This window comes from Triticum dicoccoides, chromosome 6B, assembly GCF_002162155.2.
Source record: "Triticum dicoccoides isolate Atlit2015 ecotype Zavitan chromosome 6B, WEW_v2.0, whole genome shotgun sequence".
Classification (NCBI taxonomy): Eukaryota; Viridiplantae; Streptophyta; class Magnoliopsida; order Poales; family Poaceae; genus Triticum; species Triticum dicoccoides.
This window is the reverse complement of record NC_041391.1, coordinates 719574278-719594034: the sequence shown is the minus strand read 5'-3', so window position 1 is coordinate 719594034 and position 19757 is coordinate 719574278. Positions and strand designations below refer to the sequence as shown.

At 41.8% G+C, this 19757-nt stretch overlaps 1 protein-coding gene across 5 annotated transcripts; it reads right to left on the bottom strand.

Annotated features, from left to right (window-relative positions):
* Positions 1-11612: 11612 nt before the first annotated feature.
* LOC119321028 lies at positions 11613-19751 on the bottom strand. Of its 5 annotated transcripts, none has more exons than XR_005155087.1 (5): positions 19551-19751; positions 19282-19414; positions 18392-18516; positions 13388-13567; positions 11613-11937 (listed from the first exon to the last, which is right to left on the bottom strand). XR_005155087.1 is itself a non-coding variant. In XM_037594884.1 (3 exons), exons 1-3 carry the CDS (start codon positions 19704-19706, stop codon positions 18440-18442), a joined length of 366 nt encoding a protein of 121 aa, XP_037450781.1. In that variant the 5' UTR covers positions 19707-19751; the 3' UTR covers positions 18319-18439. The 5 variants fall into 5 exon arrangements, 2 of the variants coding, with proteins under 2 accessions (XP_037450781.1, XP_037450783.1); XR_005155088.1 differs by having other exon boundaries at positions 18392-18465; XR_005155089.1 differs by lacking the exon at positions 18392-18516.
* Between the last annotated feature and the right edge of the window lie 6 nt (positions 19752-19757).

The following is a 19757-nucleotide window of genomic DNA, read 5'->3' as shown; positions in this document are numbered from 1 at the left end:
TATTTTGACTTTCAGTGGAATCTTAGACTTCCAAACTTTCTTGTTATTTCCCACCGGGACCTCTGAAAGCATGAGCGCATGGTGCATAGAGTCGACTGTGAAGTGCCCAGATGTAGTGAGGTTCCAGCGAAACACATCTCGTCTTTGTGTCAGGTTAATCAAATCTATAACGGGATAGAATACTTTGCCATGACATAAGACGAGGGCCAATTAAATCTCACCTCAAAGAAACCTCCCGCGTGAATGAACTGAGCCCCTCTGCAAGAGTATCATTCTTATCGTGAAAAACGTGGTACAACACAGCATATTGTTCTTGGAGGATGGCATTACCTAGCCAGATGACCTTCCAGAAACGAACTGTTGACCCGTCTTTAATAGCAAAAGATCCGAAGCGGAAAAGATGTTTCTTCGCCGCCATTAGACCAGATCAAAAGTGCGAGTCACTAGGTTTCCAATAGGCCTGAGACATAGTCTTTTGGCCTAGATACTTGTTGCGTAGGAGGGTTTGCCAAATGCCATCCTCAGTATGTAGTTTGAACAACAATTTACTAAGTAAGTCATCATTCTTGACCTGCAGGTCATAAATGCCAATGCCACCTTGGTCTTTTTGCCAACAAACCACACTCCATTTGACCAGTTTGTACCTTTTCTTTTCACTGTCTCCATGACAAAATAATCTGGATCTGAAATAATCCAGCCTTTGCAAGACCCCTTTAGGGAGTTGGAAACAAGGAAGCATATAGAGAACCATATTTGTGAGGACGGAATTGATCAAGACCAACCGTCGTCCAACAGAAAGAAACTTTCCTTTACAACTTCTCAATCATTCCTCAAAGTGCTCCTCAAGATGTTTCCACTCTGCAATAGTGAGATGCCGATAATGTATCAGAATTCCCAAATATTTAATCGAGAATTGGAATTGTGCACAACCAAACAGGTCAGCATAATCAGCCGCCGTCTCATTGGCTTCTCCAAACAATTCGATTCACTTTTATGGAAGTTAATTTTGAGGCCCGACATTTGCTCAAATGCTGAAAGCAAAAGTTTCAAGTTTCGAGCCTTATCCAAGTCATGTTCCATAAAATGAAGGAATCATATCATTAGCATATTGCATAACAGAGAGTCCACCATCCACATGGTATGACACTACACCTGCAATTTGCAATATGACTTTCCTACTTGGCGCGATCAATTAGGATAGCCACCATGTCAGCAACAATGTTAAATAACATTGGAGACATGGGTCACCCTGATGTAGGCCTTTTTTGTCTGAAACTAATGGCCTACGTCGGAAGTTTTGGATCCACTTGTGCCATTTATCAGAGAGCCCTTTCATTCTAAGAGCATGTTGAAGGAAAGACGAGTTGACCTTGTCATTGGCCTTTTCAAAGTCAATCTTAGAAATTATTCCACTCATGTTTTTTTGGTGCATCTCGTGAATAGTCTCATGTAGGATTACTACTCCGTCGAGTATATTTCAGCCTTGCACGAAAGCCGTTTGAGATGGTCAGACAACATGGTCAGCAACCGTGTTGAACCTATTAGTAGCCACTTTGATGAAAATCTTGAAGCTAGCATAAGGAGGCATATGGGTCTATATTGTTGGATCCGCTCAGACTCCTTAATTTTCGGCAACAAAATGATCTCACCAAAGTTAAGCCCGAATAGGTCAAGTTAGCCAGCATGAAGACAATTGAACAATTCCAAAAGGTCAGTATTGATGACCTCCGAGAAATTCTGATAGAATTATGTAGGGAAGCCATTCGGGCCTAGAGCTTTATTGTGTTTAATTTGGAACACCACAACTCTCACCTCCTCTTCAGAGAAAGGTGTCGTGATGATATTGTTCTCTTCTGTCATGACTTGTGAGATGTCATCTATTCGGGCTTTGTCAAGTGTGAAATTACTTTCATCTGATGCGCCGAACAGAGATTTGTAGTATTTGGTGATATAACTTGTGAGCTTTTCCTAACCTTTGATCTGCCCTTCATCTTGTTGAAGACTAAAAGTACACTTCTTCCAATGCCGACCATTGGTGACGAGTTGGAAGTAACGTGTATTACTGTCTCCCTTCAAGATGAAGTCGGCTTTAGATCTTTGGTAATATTTGATTTCCTCTTCTCGCAAAAGACATGCAACTTTCTCATTGGATTGATTTACTTTCGCTTTGGATTGAACTTTCAATTCAATCCTTATTGCGACAAGATGCGAGTCTCTGCGATTTTGTTGAGGTCATCAATAATAGTGGATAGGATTTGCTTTTTTGTACATCCCATTGGTGTGTTTCGCCCATTCAGAGAGGTGTTGCCTTATGGCCCTTATTTTAAAGTTATATCTCCGAATAGGTGTACGACCAATGGTGGGCCTCTTCAGAGAAAGGTGTCATGAGGATATCGTTCTACTCTATGCGCCCATACATTCTTGATTATGTCCTCAAAGCTTTCCCGGTGCAACCATGCCAATTCAAATTTGAAAGGGCCGGCAGTAGATGGACTCGTAGAGTTAGAATCAAGCATGATAGGCGCATGATCCGATAATTCCTCGATACGCTCTAGGGTCGGTACGGTTACCATAGGGAGTTTTAGCTCCGAGTTGGTATCCATGAGTACCCTATCTAGCTTCTCCTATGTCGGCACAACACGATTATTAGCCCAAGTGAATTTGTGGCCCAACATACTAGCTTCCTGAAAAAACAATCTGTCAATGACTACATTGAATAGGAAAGGCCAGTGTGTATCAAAGCGGTCATTATTTTTCTCTTTCTGGTACCTAAGGATATTAAAGTCCCCTCCAATAAGCATTGGATGTGGGTTATCGCTAGCCAAATTTATCAATTCCCTAAGGAAGGCGCAGTTATGCTCATCTTGGGCAACACCATACACTACTATCAGGCTCCATGTAAAATTGTCAGCTTTGTTTCAGAGGTGAAATTTGATGTGAAATTCACCAGTCAAAAAAAGAAGTCTATGGTTGTGGTCTGTGTCCCAAGTAAGATTCCTTCAGACCTTCCACTTACTGGTAGACTATGCCATGTGTAGTCAAAACCACCTCATAGGTGAGCAAGGACATGCGCATGAAAGTCACATTTACCAGCCTTGGAAATTGCCACAAAATCGAGCCCATGATCTCGCACATAATCACCGACGTGTTTATGTTTAGCCAAGTCTGAAAGACATCTGCTATTCCAAAACATGCCTCTCATGTGGAAATTCGGATCGGGGAGGACATCTTCGCCTTCTTGGGTAGTTTTTGTTTCTTTTTGGAGGAATGAGATTTGAACTCACGCAAGGACATCTTCGCCCTCTTTTTTTTAAATGAGTGCAAAGATTTTCTCTTGACGAGTGGTTTTACCACACACCAAGTTTGATCCTCAATACATGGGGTAAAACCCTATGAATCATCTGATGGTTAGACTGCACAACCGCATGCCTAACCACTGGGTTAAGCCTCTCTTTGCCTGGTTCATATTACTCCCTCCGTCCCAAAATTCTTGTCTTAGATTTGTCTAGATACGGATGTATCTAACACTAAAACGTAACTAGATACATTCTTATTTAGACAAATTTAAGATAAGAATTTTGGGACTGAGGGAATATATGCCAACATTTATGCTGTGGTTATGATGGGCACGTTCTGGCACGCCAAGATCTCAGACAGACATGCATCCAAGCTAGTAGCATGATGATGGTGTGCCATGCCAGCATATATATGCCACCCCACAAAGGCTGGCTCACAATCCGAATTGAATCGTACAAAAGTGTCCAATTTAAAAGCCCAAGGGAACAACCAACCAACCAACTTTTTTGCACGTATGCTAGTAATTCGCAGGCCTTGCACCAACTCAACAAACAACTACTACAATGTAGTACGTAGTATCAGTAGGCTAGTGGCAGCACATTTGCAGATTTAGAGTACTGACGGACGGTGAAGACAACTGTTCCACGCATGATAGATGATGTCGTCGTCGGCGCCATGGGTGATGCAGAAAAGTTGGATGGAGGTTGAGTCAGTCGTCTCCGATGTGGAAGCTCAGCTGCGAATGGCTCCGTTTGATCCTCCCGGTGGCGGCGGCGGCGGCCACAACCGGCTGGTCGGAACTAGCCGCAGCATCTGGATCGTACTTCTGCATCCATCCATCCATCCGTTGGGATGAGCACAACACGTTAATTGATCATGAGCATCGGAGCATGAGCACAACACGTTAATTGATCATGAGCATCGGAGCATGTATGTATGTACACTAGTAGTATATGGTGTATGTATGAATGTGTGTATGCAGGAGAGGAGAGGAGCGGGACATACAGTGGAGACCTCGATGAGCTTCGGCATGTTGTGGTGGCTGCCTCTAAACTGCCCGATCTTGGCCTTGCGCTCCGCCACCAGCGTCCTCAGCCTCTGCTCGTCCCGCGCGTGAATTGCAATATGCAGAATTTGGTGCTCCCCCGTGGCCTTTCGGAACCCCTTCCGGTGATCCGATAATTATCCGGTGTATTTTGAAACCCTTCCGGAGACCGAATATTATCATATATATCAATCTTTACCTTCGGACCATTTTGAAGCTCATCATCATGTCTGTGATCTCATCTACGACTCCGAACAACATTCGGTCATCAACATACATAACTCATATAGTATTATATCGTCAATGAATGTTAAGCGCGGACCCTATAGGTTCGAGAATGATGTAGGCATGACCGAGACGCTTCTCCGGTCAATAACCAATAGCGGGACCTGTATGCCCTTATTGGTTTGTACATATTCTACGAAGATCTTTATCGGTCGAACATTTATGACAACATACGTAGTTCCTTTTGTCTATCGGTATGTTATTTGCCCGAGATTTGATCGTCGGTATCTCCATACCTAGTTCAATGTCGTTATCGGCAAGTCTCTTTACTCGTTCCGTAATACATTGTCTTGTAACTAACTCATTAGTCACTTTGCTTGCAAAATTCTCGTGATGTTGTATTACCGAGAGGGCCCAAAGTTATATTTCCATCATATGAAATGACAAATCCCAATCTCAATCCATGCCAACTCAACAGACACCTTCGGAGATACCTGTAGAGCACCTTTATGATCACCTAGTTACGAAGTGACGTTTGATACACACAAGGCATTCCTCCGGAGTCCGGGAGTTGCATTATTTTCATGGTCGAAGGAACATGCATTTGACATTAAGAAAACAGTAGCAACAAACTGAACAATAATTTGCTATGCTAACGGATGGGTCTTCTCCATCACATCATTCTCCTAATGATGTGATCCTGTTATCAAATGACGACTCATGTCTATGGTCAGGAAACCTTAACCATCTTTTGATCAACGAGCTAATCTAGTAGAGGCTTACTAGGGAATTGGTATTTGTTTATGTATTCCGGCATGGTGGTTGATGGTTTTTGGTGGATCAGATCAAGGGGGGGGGGTGCTGGAGGCGCTGGAGGCGCGTCAGAGAGAGAGGACGAGAACGGATCATGGCAGGTGCTTGTTTCTTGAGACGGAGGTAAGAAATAAGGGTTTGGGTAGTAAGTCACCTGCGAGGTAAGGTGGGCCAGGGGGCTGTCTTGGTCTTGGGCCTCACGCGTTGCACGCTCTCGGCCTCGAGAAGGGAGGCTAGGTTATCGTGGGTGGGCCTCGCGAAGCGGGTGGCTAGTGTTTGCGGGTCGCGAGAGGGAGGTGGGGTTCGATCGTTCGGACCTGTTGCTAACGACAGACTGATCGGACGTTCGTCGTGTCCTTTTAGTATTGGAACATTATCACAAACCAAAGTTCCCGTGCAATTAAAGAGTTCTTGGATAATGTTTTTTCCTATGATATTCCCATTTCCCATAACAAATAAATTAGAATCTAAGTTGGTGGGAATTTCAACTTTAGGAATTTTCCCATCCTCACTTTTTTCAATAACAAACTCACACATGGTAACAACTTCAAGCAAGTAAAGGAGCAAACGAACAAAAGGGCAAACAGAAAAAAAATGTGTTTTTGTAAAAAAAACATTTTAGAAGTGGGGGAGATGAAAACGAGAGGCAAATAGTAAATAATGTAAATGCAAGTAGATGAGATTTTGCGTATACGTCCTTGATAGATATTAGTGATGTCTCCCTCGCTCAGAAGCTTCAAGACCAAGTCGGAGCGCCTTCGCGTTTTTGCGTCGCTGGTGCATAGCGTCCATGGTCAGCGAACGCCACATGACATCGCGGAGCAGCGCCTCGTCCAAGTCCAAGGGGACAGAGCGTGCGCGTTGGCAGGAAGAGCCAGGCTCCGATGCGGCTACGTCCCACTGCCGCTCACGCTGGGCCACCTTCAGCCCCGACTCTGACATGCGCATCCCCATGGGAGACGCGGACACGAGCACCCAGTGTTGCTCGGGCGGTGCTGGCGCCGGAGGGGAAGGGGAGACGATCGCCTTGATCTGGATCTAGAGCAAAGCAGGATGGGCGAACGTGAGACGAGCGACCGTGGCCCACATAGCGGGAGTGGGACCTAGAGGAGCTGGTGGCGGACGTGACGGAGCTCGAGCTCCCGCCGGTGTCCAACCGCGTGTGCGGGATGGCGATGCGGAGCACGAGGCCCTCGCCGTCCGGCCGTTGCTGCCGTAGCCGGTGTCCTCCTCCATCTCTAGGGTGTCCCATTCCATGGGATCGGTCTCGCTGTCGGAGTCATGGATGGACTTAGCCATGGCGGACAAGGCAGAGAGATTGGGACAGAAAGTGGAGAAGATGGGAGTGGAGCGGAGAGGACGAGAGGACTGAGATTAACTAGGGTTCGCCTGAACAGGTGAGGTTTTTGAGGGGACAGTGACTGGGCGGCGTGGGCCAAAGCAGGCCTGTTGAGCTTGTCCGAGCCTCCTCGTATCCGCCCCAGATTGGGCCGGAAATGGAGACTGGGGTGAGTCCGGGCGTTTGAGCTGGATATGGGGCGTCCGGTTGGGTAGCATTCTTTCATCCTGACAGTGACCAGGCAGCCAGTCCGGGCGTTTGGGGCGCGTACGGGGGTCAGGTTGTAGATGCTCTAAGCTAGGGAAGTAGAAATGTATGAATCATCTACAAATATCCACATGCGCTCTCCTGCATTATATTTAGCTTGGTCCTACCGTATCTGTTATCCCTTTCTTGCTTGTGGTGTCGGGAGCGTCTGCGGGCAGCGGCCGGCGTTGGCGAGGTGGTAGAGCAGAAGGCATGGCAAGATGGTTCGCAGGGGCTTCATGGTTCTGATTCAATGTGCATGTGCGTGGACCGAAGTGGTAGGCCGGCAACAGGGAGTGGAGGAAGAGGACTTCTTAGCTTTCCTTGGCTCAGATTTAGCATGCAGCCATGAAGAAAAAAAACCAGGACTAGATTAATGGGCTTGTGGTATAGTAGAAACCACTGCTCTGCTGCCGCAGATCGAAAGCCAAGCCAGCGCTAGGATTATTTCACTTACTACTACCTCCTTTTCGGTTTATAGGGCTTAATTCAAAAATCTTACCAACCAAGATAGATGATGAGTGGTGGAATAATTTTCATGGTTTGTAAAAGCACTCAATTAATGCGCTCGTTTTCCTCAAAGAGTGTATACCCATCCATACTCATTTATCAACTTTTTTATCGAGAAAACTCCAAAAAAATACCAAAATTGTCAAAAATCAAAACAACTTGGCATGATACCTCAAATTCGTCATACAAGGCACTGGAAAAAATTGGACCATTTAAACGATGTCAAAAAATAATGTGCTCTCAGACGAAGCCTTCTGACCTACCAGAACACCCTACGTGAACATGGTGTTTTTTCTACACAAATACAAAAAATATTCAGGGAACTTAAAAAATGGTTCCGAAACTTTGTCCATATTCTCTGTTTTATTAAATCCAAATTTGTTAGTGCTTTTTTAGTTTAGAAAATCATGTTCAAAATTTTGTATGCTATTTTGAAAACGTCCTTGTTTTGATATCTTGGCAATTTTCAAAGATGCAGCCATTTAAAAAAAATCTGTACATTATTTTAAAATGAAAATATTTGTATTTTTAAATAATTTTAAAAAGGTGAACGTTTTTGAAATCTTGGACAAATTTTTATAAGGGAGAGCATTTTTAAAAAAAAGAAAAGAGAAACGAGGAAGTAAGACAAAAATGAAAAAGAAAAAACTAATAAATAAAGAAAAAGAAATAGTGGGAAAAAGACAGGTTTGCTACAGTAACCGGTCGTTGAGGGATAGTTCTAGCTGTCTGCGTTTTTGTAGTTAGACATTGAAGCTTCTCGGTCATCTGTCTAGCGGCGAGCGGTCAGTAGTGTGTGTTACATGGTTCGACCCCTCGCACTGTTATTTGTTTTTTGATAAGTTTTTCACTTTTTCCGTGTGCAGCAATAGGCTGACCTAGTCTAACGGCCTCTTGTGCATGGCAGCGGCTATATGACTCTACTCGCCGAACGTCGAACCCTATTTGCCGCTTGTGAGCATCAAACAGTCGTGGCTTCGCTGAAGCTATACGAGCAACCCTGACAATACGGGATGACCCACTTCGAGCGAGCAATAGGTTTTGAAACCTTTTAAATGTTCCCTGAGTTTTCTTACTGTTTTGTTTACTTTTATAGACTTTTTCTGGTTTTCTTCATTTGTCTTTTCCACTTAATTCTTCTTTTTCCTTTGTTTACCTTATTCTATTTTTTGTTTCCTTTTTGGTTTCCATAAATTCAAAATTTTAAAAGCTATTTAAAATTCCAAATTTTTTTCACATGTTCAAAAATTGTTCATGTTTTTCAAATCTATTCATGTTTCAAAAAAGGTTTGTAATTTCAAATTCCAATGAAAGTTTGAAAAAAGAATTCATTTTCCAAAAAAAATCGTGTTAAAACAAAGTTCACCATATTCAAGAAAAATGTTCACCGTGCATTGGAAAAAAATGTTCACCATGTATAAGAACAGTTCATCGTGTATAGAAATTTTGCTCAGCGTGCATTTCAAAAAGTTAACCATAATTTAAAAAACGTTCAGTGCGTATTTGAATAAAGTTCACCGTATACTAAGAAAATGTTCACTGTGTATTTTAAATTACTTTTTAAAAAGTTGTTCAGATTTTGAAATTTGCTCACAATTTTAAAACAAGTTCACATTTTTGAAAGAAAAAAAATTACATTTAAGAAAATAATATTTGAGACTTGTTTATGATTTCGAAACATTGTTCACATTTTCAAGAAATTCTGTTATATTTGTTTCCAAGAAATATTGAAAAATAGAAAACGCTTTAATTAATACTTTAAGTATAGCGTTGCATTTATGTCATCCACAGCGGCTAGCTTGGCTGCTTCTAGCATCGCTAGCATGCATGTGGGAGGTTGGCAGTTCGACTCTTCTCGCATGCTTTTTTATAATTTTTCAAATGTATATATTGCTCTTTAAATGGCTTGTGAGAGGGGTGTACCGAAGCGGGGCTCGTCCTAGTAAATACTTTCTCCGTCCCATAATACTATTATTGTTTTGCGGGTGTCTATATTGCTCTTTATACGGCTTGTGATGGGGTGTATCGAAGCGGGGCTCGTCCTAGTAAATACTTTCTCCGTCCCATAATACTATTATTGTTTTGCGGGTATCATAGTACTAAACACCAGCTAATCAAACCTTTGCATGCTTCATCTTCCACCTATCCATCAACAGTTCCAATGCAAGACCAAGCACGTGCTTTGGGCAGCATGACGGAGGTCTCAAAGTTGAGCGACACGCCTTTCTAGTTTGACCTCAGCACCTCCGACATATTTTTGGCTAGTGCCTTCTTGCACAGCCGCATATTCACGGGAGTAAAATGCATCGGTAGTCATTGGATTTGTGTCGATAGCTCACTTTAGTCACTGTACTTAAAAATGTGGTTAATACGGTCACCAAATACGATTGTTGATGATTATACGGTCACTGCCTCCCCGTAGAGCTTTGTATTTTTTGTAATTGACCGGTCAAACAGTCCTAGTCACACTTCGACCGCTGCAGGTCCCACGTGTTAGTGGGTTAAAGAAATAAATTGAAGAAACTAACAGTGGGACCCCGAGAGCAGAGAAAGAAGGTGAACTAAAGGGCTACCACTTGGACTCTCTGGTCGGTGAATTCAGCAAAATACGAGGCTATACGATAAACAGTGACTATACAATCACCAACAATCATATTTAGTGACCATATTGACTGTCTTCGTAAGTACAGTGACCAGTGAGCTATCGACATAAGTTCAATGACTAGCAATGCATTATACTCTAATAATGGTGTTGAAGTTGTCCAGGTTCCTTAGCGGTTCCCACCATAGCATTGTTGTTCCCTATTGAGACATGCTAATTACATGCATTGTTGTTTGATAGCGGTGTATGCTGAGCCATGCTAAGCTGAGACTTAGTTTGATAGACTGCATTGTTAAGACATGCTGAACAATTTTGAATTCCGAATAATTTTTTTGAATGGTGAACAAAATTTTAAAAACATGATAAACAAATTAAACTCATTTTGGAAATCTGGTATTTTTTGAATTTTTTTAACACATTCCAAAATTCTGAAAATTAAAAGAAAATTTGAACTTATGAACATTTTTTTAGGAATTAAACAATTTCTGAATTTCTTTTGAAATTTTGAACACATTTTAAACTTCTAAACAGTTTTGAAAATATAAACAAAATATTAAATTCTAAACATTTTTTTTGAAAATTTAAACATATTTCGAAGTTCTGGTTTTTATCATTTATACAAATTTTGGAATTCTAAACATTTTTAAGAATTTAAACAAAATTTTAAATTCTGAATATTTTTTATTTATACAAAATTTGAAATTCTAAACATTTTTTAGAATTTAAACAAAAATTGAATTCCTAGTAATTTTTTAATAATTTAAACAAAATTCGAAATTATGAACATTGTTTGACAAATTATACAAAATTTAAACGTCAAAACATTTTTTAAAATTTAAGAAAAAAATTGAACATATTTTGAGTGTCAGGGTGAGCATGGGTGCCTTAATGCAACCTATCTAGGCATGCTCAACTTGGCATGACTGAGAGAGAGGACTTTTTTACATGACATGGGCATGGTCAGGATGAGCCCATTCACCCTGCCAAACAGACGAAAATGAGTTTTGTAGGGAACTTTTGAGTTTATGTCCCCTAGCAAACACACCCTTGAGAGCCAGTAATTCCATGGGCCTAGACGTTGTACGACGACAACGGAACCAAGCCATCCCGAGCTTGGGTGTGCTGACAGTGGACTTGAACCGTTACTACTTGACACCTGAGATCCTTAGCAACTGGCCTGCAGACCAGCCCCCGGAAGTTCGACCAGTTGCCGAGAGGCCTCATCAGGCATTGCATTTTGTCGTGGAGATCCCATGGGTGCTCAGCCAGCGGGTGAAGATACCACGGGCTGTTGGAAGAGACATAAGAATAGTGGTTTGAAATGGTAGAAATGATGACTTGCCAAAACGCTCAAGCACAATCATCAACGGAGGGAAGGCCATGCCCAAGATTGGTAAAAGTTCAAAAATGACTTATTATCCAAAGAAAGAACATCTAGTAAGACCAAATAATAGAATGAGCTTGATGCAGATAATTTGGATGTGTGATGAAACAATCAAGACATATGATCAGAAATGGGTGTGTGCAAGGGCACAACCAACGTTGGAGCCCAGGAGCTGGTACAAAGCCGAGCTTTCTCTTTGTAGTACTACTTACGTTGTACAGGAAACCACATATAGAGTGCCAAAACTATATATTTTAGTCACAAGAACAGTACAGTACGCCTATGATATGAACATCGCAAAAACGGAGAACCAGAAACAAGGCACAAGCGCCTGTACTTTTTTGCTTATACCCTCTCTTCAACCCTTTGATCAGGTTTCAGGATTTCCTCTGCGCATTTTGGCTTTCGACTCTCTTCACCCTTCAGATCCAGACCAATGTTTCTCTGCACCTTTTTTATCTTGTATACAAGTATCCCTGCATACAAAATATTTAAATTACAGCCATGAAATTGTGATCCCACACTTGACAGAAAGTATGAACTACAATAGCTATCACTATAGCTTTTGATCCACACACCAGAAAAAACAACCCTCCTTCTCAAATTACTTGTCGAACAAATGGATAAAAAGGGAATGTATCTAGAACTAAAATACGTCTAGATACATCCATTTTTCCGACAAGTATTTTCGGGCGGAGGGGTGTATTACATTGAGAACAACCCTACTTCCTCAAAGATCTATCAAGTACGAACTAGAAACAATGACATGATGCACAATATTTACCAAAAGCAGTTCAACCAAACTCCCAATGTTAAATAACTAAACAATTCAATCCAGATTTCAACCAATGTAAGAGCATACAATTCATCTCACCAAGACGCCAACTACAAGTGTCAATAAAAATACATATTCAAGTTATATTATATGATTGTACCAACCCAGCCACATGAATGCCATGCAATTATGAACCTACTGGGTGAATCTAATCTTTCACATGTGAAACACATCCCAATCAATAATATTTTCCGATATGATGGATGAGCACGAACGCCTGCAATTTTAGCATTGCTAGAGCTTTCAACCAATTCTTATACACTAATTAACTTCTCTAAACAATGAAAAGATAGAACAGTTGGATCTTCCAATGTATTTTTATCAACAATGAAGGGAAAGTCTAAGTTCGACTTGTGCATGTAGGTCGCCCCGTGAGGTGGCTCACACACACGTTAGATCTAATTAGGACGGACACGATCAACTAGTTTTACTAAGCTGGGAATATATTCTTTGCGCCAGTGCTAACGCTACATCATGCTACAAACTATGATCGTGCGGCATTATTTTTGCATTGGATTGTACAACATTTATATATCTACGCTACAACGCGCTATAGGCTAGGATACACTATGCGCTAAGAGTTATGCTACTGTAGGTTACATTTTTTCCGAAAAGGACTGTAGGACGTGCATGCAGGTGTGTGTGTCGCTCTTTTTTTGCAACAACCCTTTCTTAACATCTATTATTTCAGGATAATCTAGGATTAAAAAAAATTAAACCTCACAATTGAGTACTGCTCCTTTTCTTTTTCCATTCGACTTTTTTGTGATGCCTTGCATGCTCCTATATTTAGATGTACTTTCTGCAACAAGTAAATGTTATCTGATAACTAAGGGTTTTCAAACTGGCAGCTGACTTATAAGTCAACACGCAAACAACTTAAACACCCAAAAAATACTAAATTTGCAAGAAAACCTTAAGATTGATAATTAAAAGCAGCTCAAACATGCTTTGTATGCCAGCATAAGCACTATAAATTCTTAGTTCGAACATCAAAAGGAAGATTAAAAACATGTTCTTCACTATCAGATGCAATTATGAGGAGAAGAACTCTATGCACCAGGAGAAACATCCGCCTGTGCTTTACTTACTTCCTATTTCTTCATGGATTTGGATTACTGTCGAATAGCTTCGGGCAATGAGGACAGACTCCTCCAGCATCTATTATGGCTTGAATCTTCTCGTCAATACGGTCGACGCACTTTGGCAGGTTATTCTCCATCTCTTACACCTCCTTTCCCCATTCACCGTTCAGCTTCTTCTATAGGTAGCTGAAAAATAAAAACATTTGTCATCGAAATGAAAAAAATCTAAGCAAACAAGAATGTTGCATAAGGATGGTTGAAGCAACTCCATATCATAACATCATGCTGAATCATAACATAGACAATAATGGTGGCTGACGGGCCATTGTTTCACCTGCAGCAGTAAAGCAATAAAACGCCTGAAGGAACATGGAAAGGGGTCGGATTTGTTAATTACAATCCACATCCTCGGCTTTGGCTGGTCTTAAAATAAACTTCTTTTTTATATTAAACTTTTGTACTTATTTAAATAGTTGTATAATAGTATAGTTTTAATTAACAAAAATTTCTATTACTTAGCCAACATAGTTACCAAACTAATAATGTTGCTAAATATCACATATAGCTCTCTTTGTTTGTCAAGCCATTTTAATGTATATCACTTAATTTTTGCTTCTCCCACATTTAATTGTATGATATAACAAAATTTGTCTTCAAATCAATTTTGAATATTTTCTTAATTATATAGTGTAATATGTACTTGCGTGTATGTGTGTGTTTTCATATATATTAATATCATTAAATATCAGCAATGCAAAAATATCATTAAATATCATGATGCAGATTTGTAAAGCGTATAATTCACAAAAATATTAATAGTGTTCTCTAGTGTATTATTAGGCAAGTTCATTTAAACTTCTAGGGTATGCCAAATGTGTCTTGCAATTGAGTTCATTATTAAAAATCAAAAACATGTGCATGATTTGTATTTTCATTTCAAATAACTCATGTAAACAATTAGGGCCGTCTTAGATGTATTATTCCCGGTGTTCGTAAGTTTTCCCATTTGACCACCATTCATTCTCATGTGTGTGGAGGTGGGTTGTACTATATGTCTTTGATTTGAGGATTGGTAAAGTTTTGTGGAACTTCGATGGAAGATGTTGTCATATATGTTTTAAAAAAGTCCATTTTACTACCCTGAAAAAAGTTGGTGGTTCACATAACCCCCGATCTTTATTTCTGCTCCCTTCACCCCATAAACAATCTTGTACCGGACAAAATTGGTCTCTGGATGGCTTGACTCGACCGGATGCTGATGTGGCAATAGTCAATGGTGGTTTTGACCCGCTGGTGGACCTGCATGTGGTTTTGACCTCGCCTACCTCCCCGTGCACCGCGCCCTAGCATGTGACCCCGCCGACGACCCCATGCCGCATCGCAGGTCGTCGCCGACGAGCCAAGCCAGACACCCCACCCCCTACCGCCATTCTTGCTCCTCGCTCTTCTATTCTATCTCGTCGCCTGGCTTATGTCGCGTGATGCATGAAGCCGCGAGTCTCCTTCGAGCTGCCCAAGAGTGCTAGTTCGCCGTTGATTGTAGCCTGCGTAGCCACCGCTAATGAATCTCCGCCATACCATGTCCCTGAGCTCCGCCTATCTCGTCGCCATGGCCGGCGAACTCAAGCAGTTCGAGCTCCCCTGTTGCATCCAATCGCATGCGCATGCTCCAGGAGCTCATATGATTCCACTGGGCACTCTTAGTTAGCCCAGACGTGTTCTGTAGCTCCAACCGCGTCCAGCCCGTGCCACTGCCATCGCCAACCTCGTGGTTGGCTTTGATTCCGGGGACCATTTGGACCATGTCCACCACCGTTTGTTGCGCGCGAGACTTAGCTTCCTTGTGCCGCAAACCGCGTATAAAATAGTGCCCTATAGTGAGCACACGGTGAACCTGCATCACCGGTTGAGGTCGCCGGCAACTAAATCCAGCAAGCTAATGTTGATGTAATTAGCTTAGTCCTAATTGCTTCCGTTTCACCTAAAAAGACAATGACAGGTGGGTCCCCATGGTTAAATAACTGGCTATTGTCGGTACGCAGGTGAAGAAAAGTCACAGAGGCATTCATGGGTCACTGACGATGGGGGCCAATACCACTTTGACCTCATCCACATCAGCATCTGACCCGCGCAAACCAGCCTGGGATGTTTTTTGACTGGTTTGAGATAGTTGAGGTGGGTAAAGGAGCAGACAAAAATATCAGGGGGTTATGTGAACCACCAATTTTTTTCAGGGTAGTAAAATGGACTTCTTTTTCTTGTGTTCACCAATGCATCAATTGCAATGCATGCATGCATGAAGTACATGCATTGGTCAAGTTTCTCGTAAGAGCAAGTACAATAATGTGACATAAGCAGACTATAAGAAATAGAATATTATATCTTTGCTTAGTTGGAGGGGAGAGAAGAGAAGAGGAAAGAAAAGCGGGCTCTTGGTTAGTAGCCAGCTCTAACACGAGACCCAAGACGCGTTGTGAGGTTGTAAGGTGGGCCAATTACTAATAAAATAGTACACATATAAAACTTATTGTACATGCCGACTACAAGGTTGGCTATAAATGACGTGGCAACTTCTTATAGCCGATTGTTGGATGTATTATTAACCATGATCTAATCCTTGCATGCAATAAATTAATGCACCTTGAAATCTGAGCATGTGATGGGGAACAATCAAATTGAGACTTATAAAACAGGGAACCAAATTTTTTGGGATAAGCCCTAGAAACCGTGAAGGAGGGAGTATAGGGTTAATTCATGCATTCTGGAACCTTCACCATGAGTTACTTAACACTAATGGTGGTTCTTCAGTCTCTAAAACTATACGGTAGGAACGAAAAGTTTGAGCATGAAACAAATGAAGTCGGCAGCAGATGCCACTAATCACATTCTAAAGGAACATCTTATTATGTTTGCGACTCATAGCCCAGCGCCCTACATGCAATGAGCTTATTCATCTGGATTACATGGCACAAGTAACCAAGACGGCTATGTCCGGCCATACTATTAGAGTGTAGCAACAGCACTGGCCAATGTTGTTGCAAAACCAGGAATGCGGACGTCGCTCTATCCTGTTGCATTCGTCCATGCAATAAGGAATAGAGCATCCTCCGGGCATTTCCACGCAATAGGGATGATAAACTGCGAATGTAATAACATTGTACTTAGCATCAACAGTTCAATCTGACAAGATCTAAGTAGGTTTGCTATTTTGGTTATTGATTGATGCATATATCTACTTACCAACTGCATGGCAGGATGGCAGTGTAAAACCAGACAACATTATAAGGACCAGGAAAGCAGTAGCCATGGTCCTCCTCGTGTTGCTCTGGTTGATAGATGCCATGAAGAGAAGAGGCGTGTGACTTGTGTTTTGCCTTTTCCTTGTGTGGTTCTTGTGTGATCCTTCGTTGCCAAGAGCTCCTCTAGTTTGTCGGTGTTTATATAGAGGCATAATCATATTCTGATATTTCTCGTCATATTTTTTTAGATTAATTTATTAAATCACTGTTGATATATCTTACATGTGTGGTCTCCTTGCACTATATATATTGGTACTGATATCATGATATCTTGTTATATCAAAATCAGTGGCACGCGTATCTTTATATTTTTGTATCTACTAAGTGAATATTTCTCAGTTGATTTGAAATAATTGTTTCTCAATCGATCTGCAATCATATCTTCCATGTGTATTCTCCCGTACACTATACCTACATATATGTCGGTATTGATATTATGATATCTTGTTATGTCAAAATCAATGTCAAAGATATCTTTATTTTTTATTTATTAACTGAATATTTCTCAATCAATTTGAAACAATTGTTTCTCAATCGATTTGCAATCATATCTTCGACTGATGGTGCTCATGTAGTTTCCAGCATATATTTTCTAGTAAATAATACATTAATGTTGATTTATCTTGAACTTTTTTTCTTTACACTATATACTGGTGTTAATACCATGATATATTTTTACATCAAAATCAATGTGAGAGATGTTTGTATTTTGTATTCACTGAGGGGCCGTTTCTCAGTCTTTACTACTCAGTTGATGCATATAATCATATCTTGGATAAATGTTGGTCAGTTATATTGGTTCTTGCATTTTACATAGTATCTCCTAAATTAATATTGACCACTAGTAGAAAACGGAGCTATATTACCGGTTCGTAGGGGCCTTTAGTGCCGGTTCTGCAACCGGCACTAAAGTGTGGGGACTAAAGCCCCCCCCCCCTCCCCTAGTCCTGGTTCAGCACGGATCGGCACTAAAGGGCCACCACGTGGCACGACGCACGCCGTGGTCTGGGGGACCTTTAGTCCCGGTTGGTAACACCAACCTGGACTAAAGGATTTTTTATTAGTTTTTTGAAATAAAACAAAAACAGCCCACCTACTCGACTAGAAACCCAATCTCTAGTAGGGCCAGGATACAGGCCCATACGGCCCAGTAGGGCGCACAGGGCAAAAGACTTGCAATAGGCCAACAAAGGCCTGCTTAGAGAGGAGATCGACACGGTAGCCGCGGCTGGGCTTATAAACCGGTGCGAGCTCCTCTCAACTAGCGAGGTGGGACTAAACATTGTGCACTGCGGATGTCAGCGCACCCCTTTAGTACCGGTTGGTGGCACGAACCCGTATTAAAGGGGAGGAGGGGTCTTTGGTACCGGTTGGAGCCACCAACCCATACTAACTTTATGACCGGTTCGTGGCACGAACCGGTACTAATGAGCGTCGCCCGCCTAGCCGTTGGAACCGGCACTAATGTTTATATTAGTGCCGGCTCAATTACAAACCGGGACTAATGAGCTTCACACTAGGCCCTTTTTCTACTAGTGGACATAGCATCGGACGCGGATTTTTGGGACATGCGGCCACGCGATGCCGCTATCCTAGGCGTCCGTGCGCGCATCGTGATTCCTAGTTAATATAGCCCCATTGGCAATACACGCCGTGTTAATAGTTTGTCCTTCGAATACATCGTGATATACATCACAGGAGCAGGCCGTACCGCATTTATGATTCATAGGAATACATGCAAGTCTGTCAGCACTGCGCGTCACGGTTCTGGAGATGCCTTAATTCCTGCAGACGTGGGGCAGTCATCATTTAGCACCACCCTCTCTAGTCCCAGCCCTGTAGTAAAACAGAAGGAGGAAACGTAACAGAGCTAAAACAACTTGGTTAATACAAAAAAATCCTTGATTCTGTCATTTTTTGTTTATTTCGATACAAGCGTGCGAGCTGGGTGTCATGATGGGCTGCAGACTACATGAGAGCTGGGAAAATTGATGGGCGCAGAGGAGCTGGGTCTCATTAAAGGCTTGTCCACTCGTGATTTATGGTCTTATGGACTGCAATGGCTGTAGTGCACACGTAAATGGCGGTATGAATGAAGTCCCTGCTGTTTGGTGTATTTGGATCTGTTTTGCAGTGTGTCTCGATGGGGAGCCATTTTGGGACCGGCGTTTTAAAATTCAAGTTGTATTTTTCATGATTAGAGTTAACGATGAAGAATGAAGCCAACTGATTTTTTTGGTTAGAAAATGATACATATAAGGATTTTCAGTTGTTAATCAGGAGTCCAAAACATGTGACGAAATTAAAATACCACACTTTTCAAGTGAACAATGCTGGGTGGATAAAGTTGGTGTGATTATGCCAGAGTGCAAGCTTCCGGTGTAATTAATGGTTCACGACCTGCTCCTAATATACGCTGGATAAATGAAAGCCATTAATCATTCGTGGGTGCCTTGATTGCCTGCAGGCATTTACAGTGTGAGTAATAGTTAAAACAGGCAGCCAATACTAGATCGTACATTGATATGCATTGAGTAGCTTGGTCCAAACTTAAATTACTAGCTATTACTACATCAACGACCTTGGTGGAAAAAACATTACCGGCTGATGCATTGCTGGCTTGGATCAAGAAAAGGTCGAATTTGAAAGGTAAAAGAAGTAGACAGTTGGTGAACAGATCGGCAAGGCACAACATGGTTATCTTCTTCAGCAAAGCTTGATTATCTTCGAGAATCTGAAAGGTAAACAAAGTAGACAGTTGACTGCGATATGAGAAGAACTGTATGTAGTTCTCACTTCCAGAACCTGCACCCCATTTTTTCAGCCTCGTCAGTGCACGAAATGGATTGAAAGATCGAATATGAACTCACAACATGGCGATCACACTTGTAGAAATTCCTCCCGGGGTTGAGGACAGTGCCCGAAACGAGCCAGAGCACCGAGAGTGATGAGAGGGAGAGATGCAAACTATTGGACATGACGGATGAAGGTGGTGGAGAGCTAGCCTGGGACATGGATGAACACATGGTTGTGGAAGGGGTCGATTCGATGCTACAAAGTGTGTGTGTGTGTGTGTG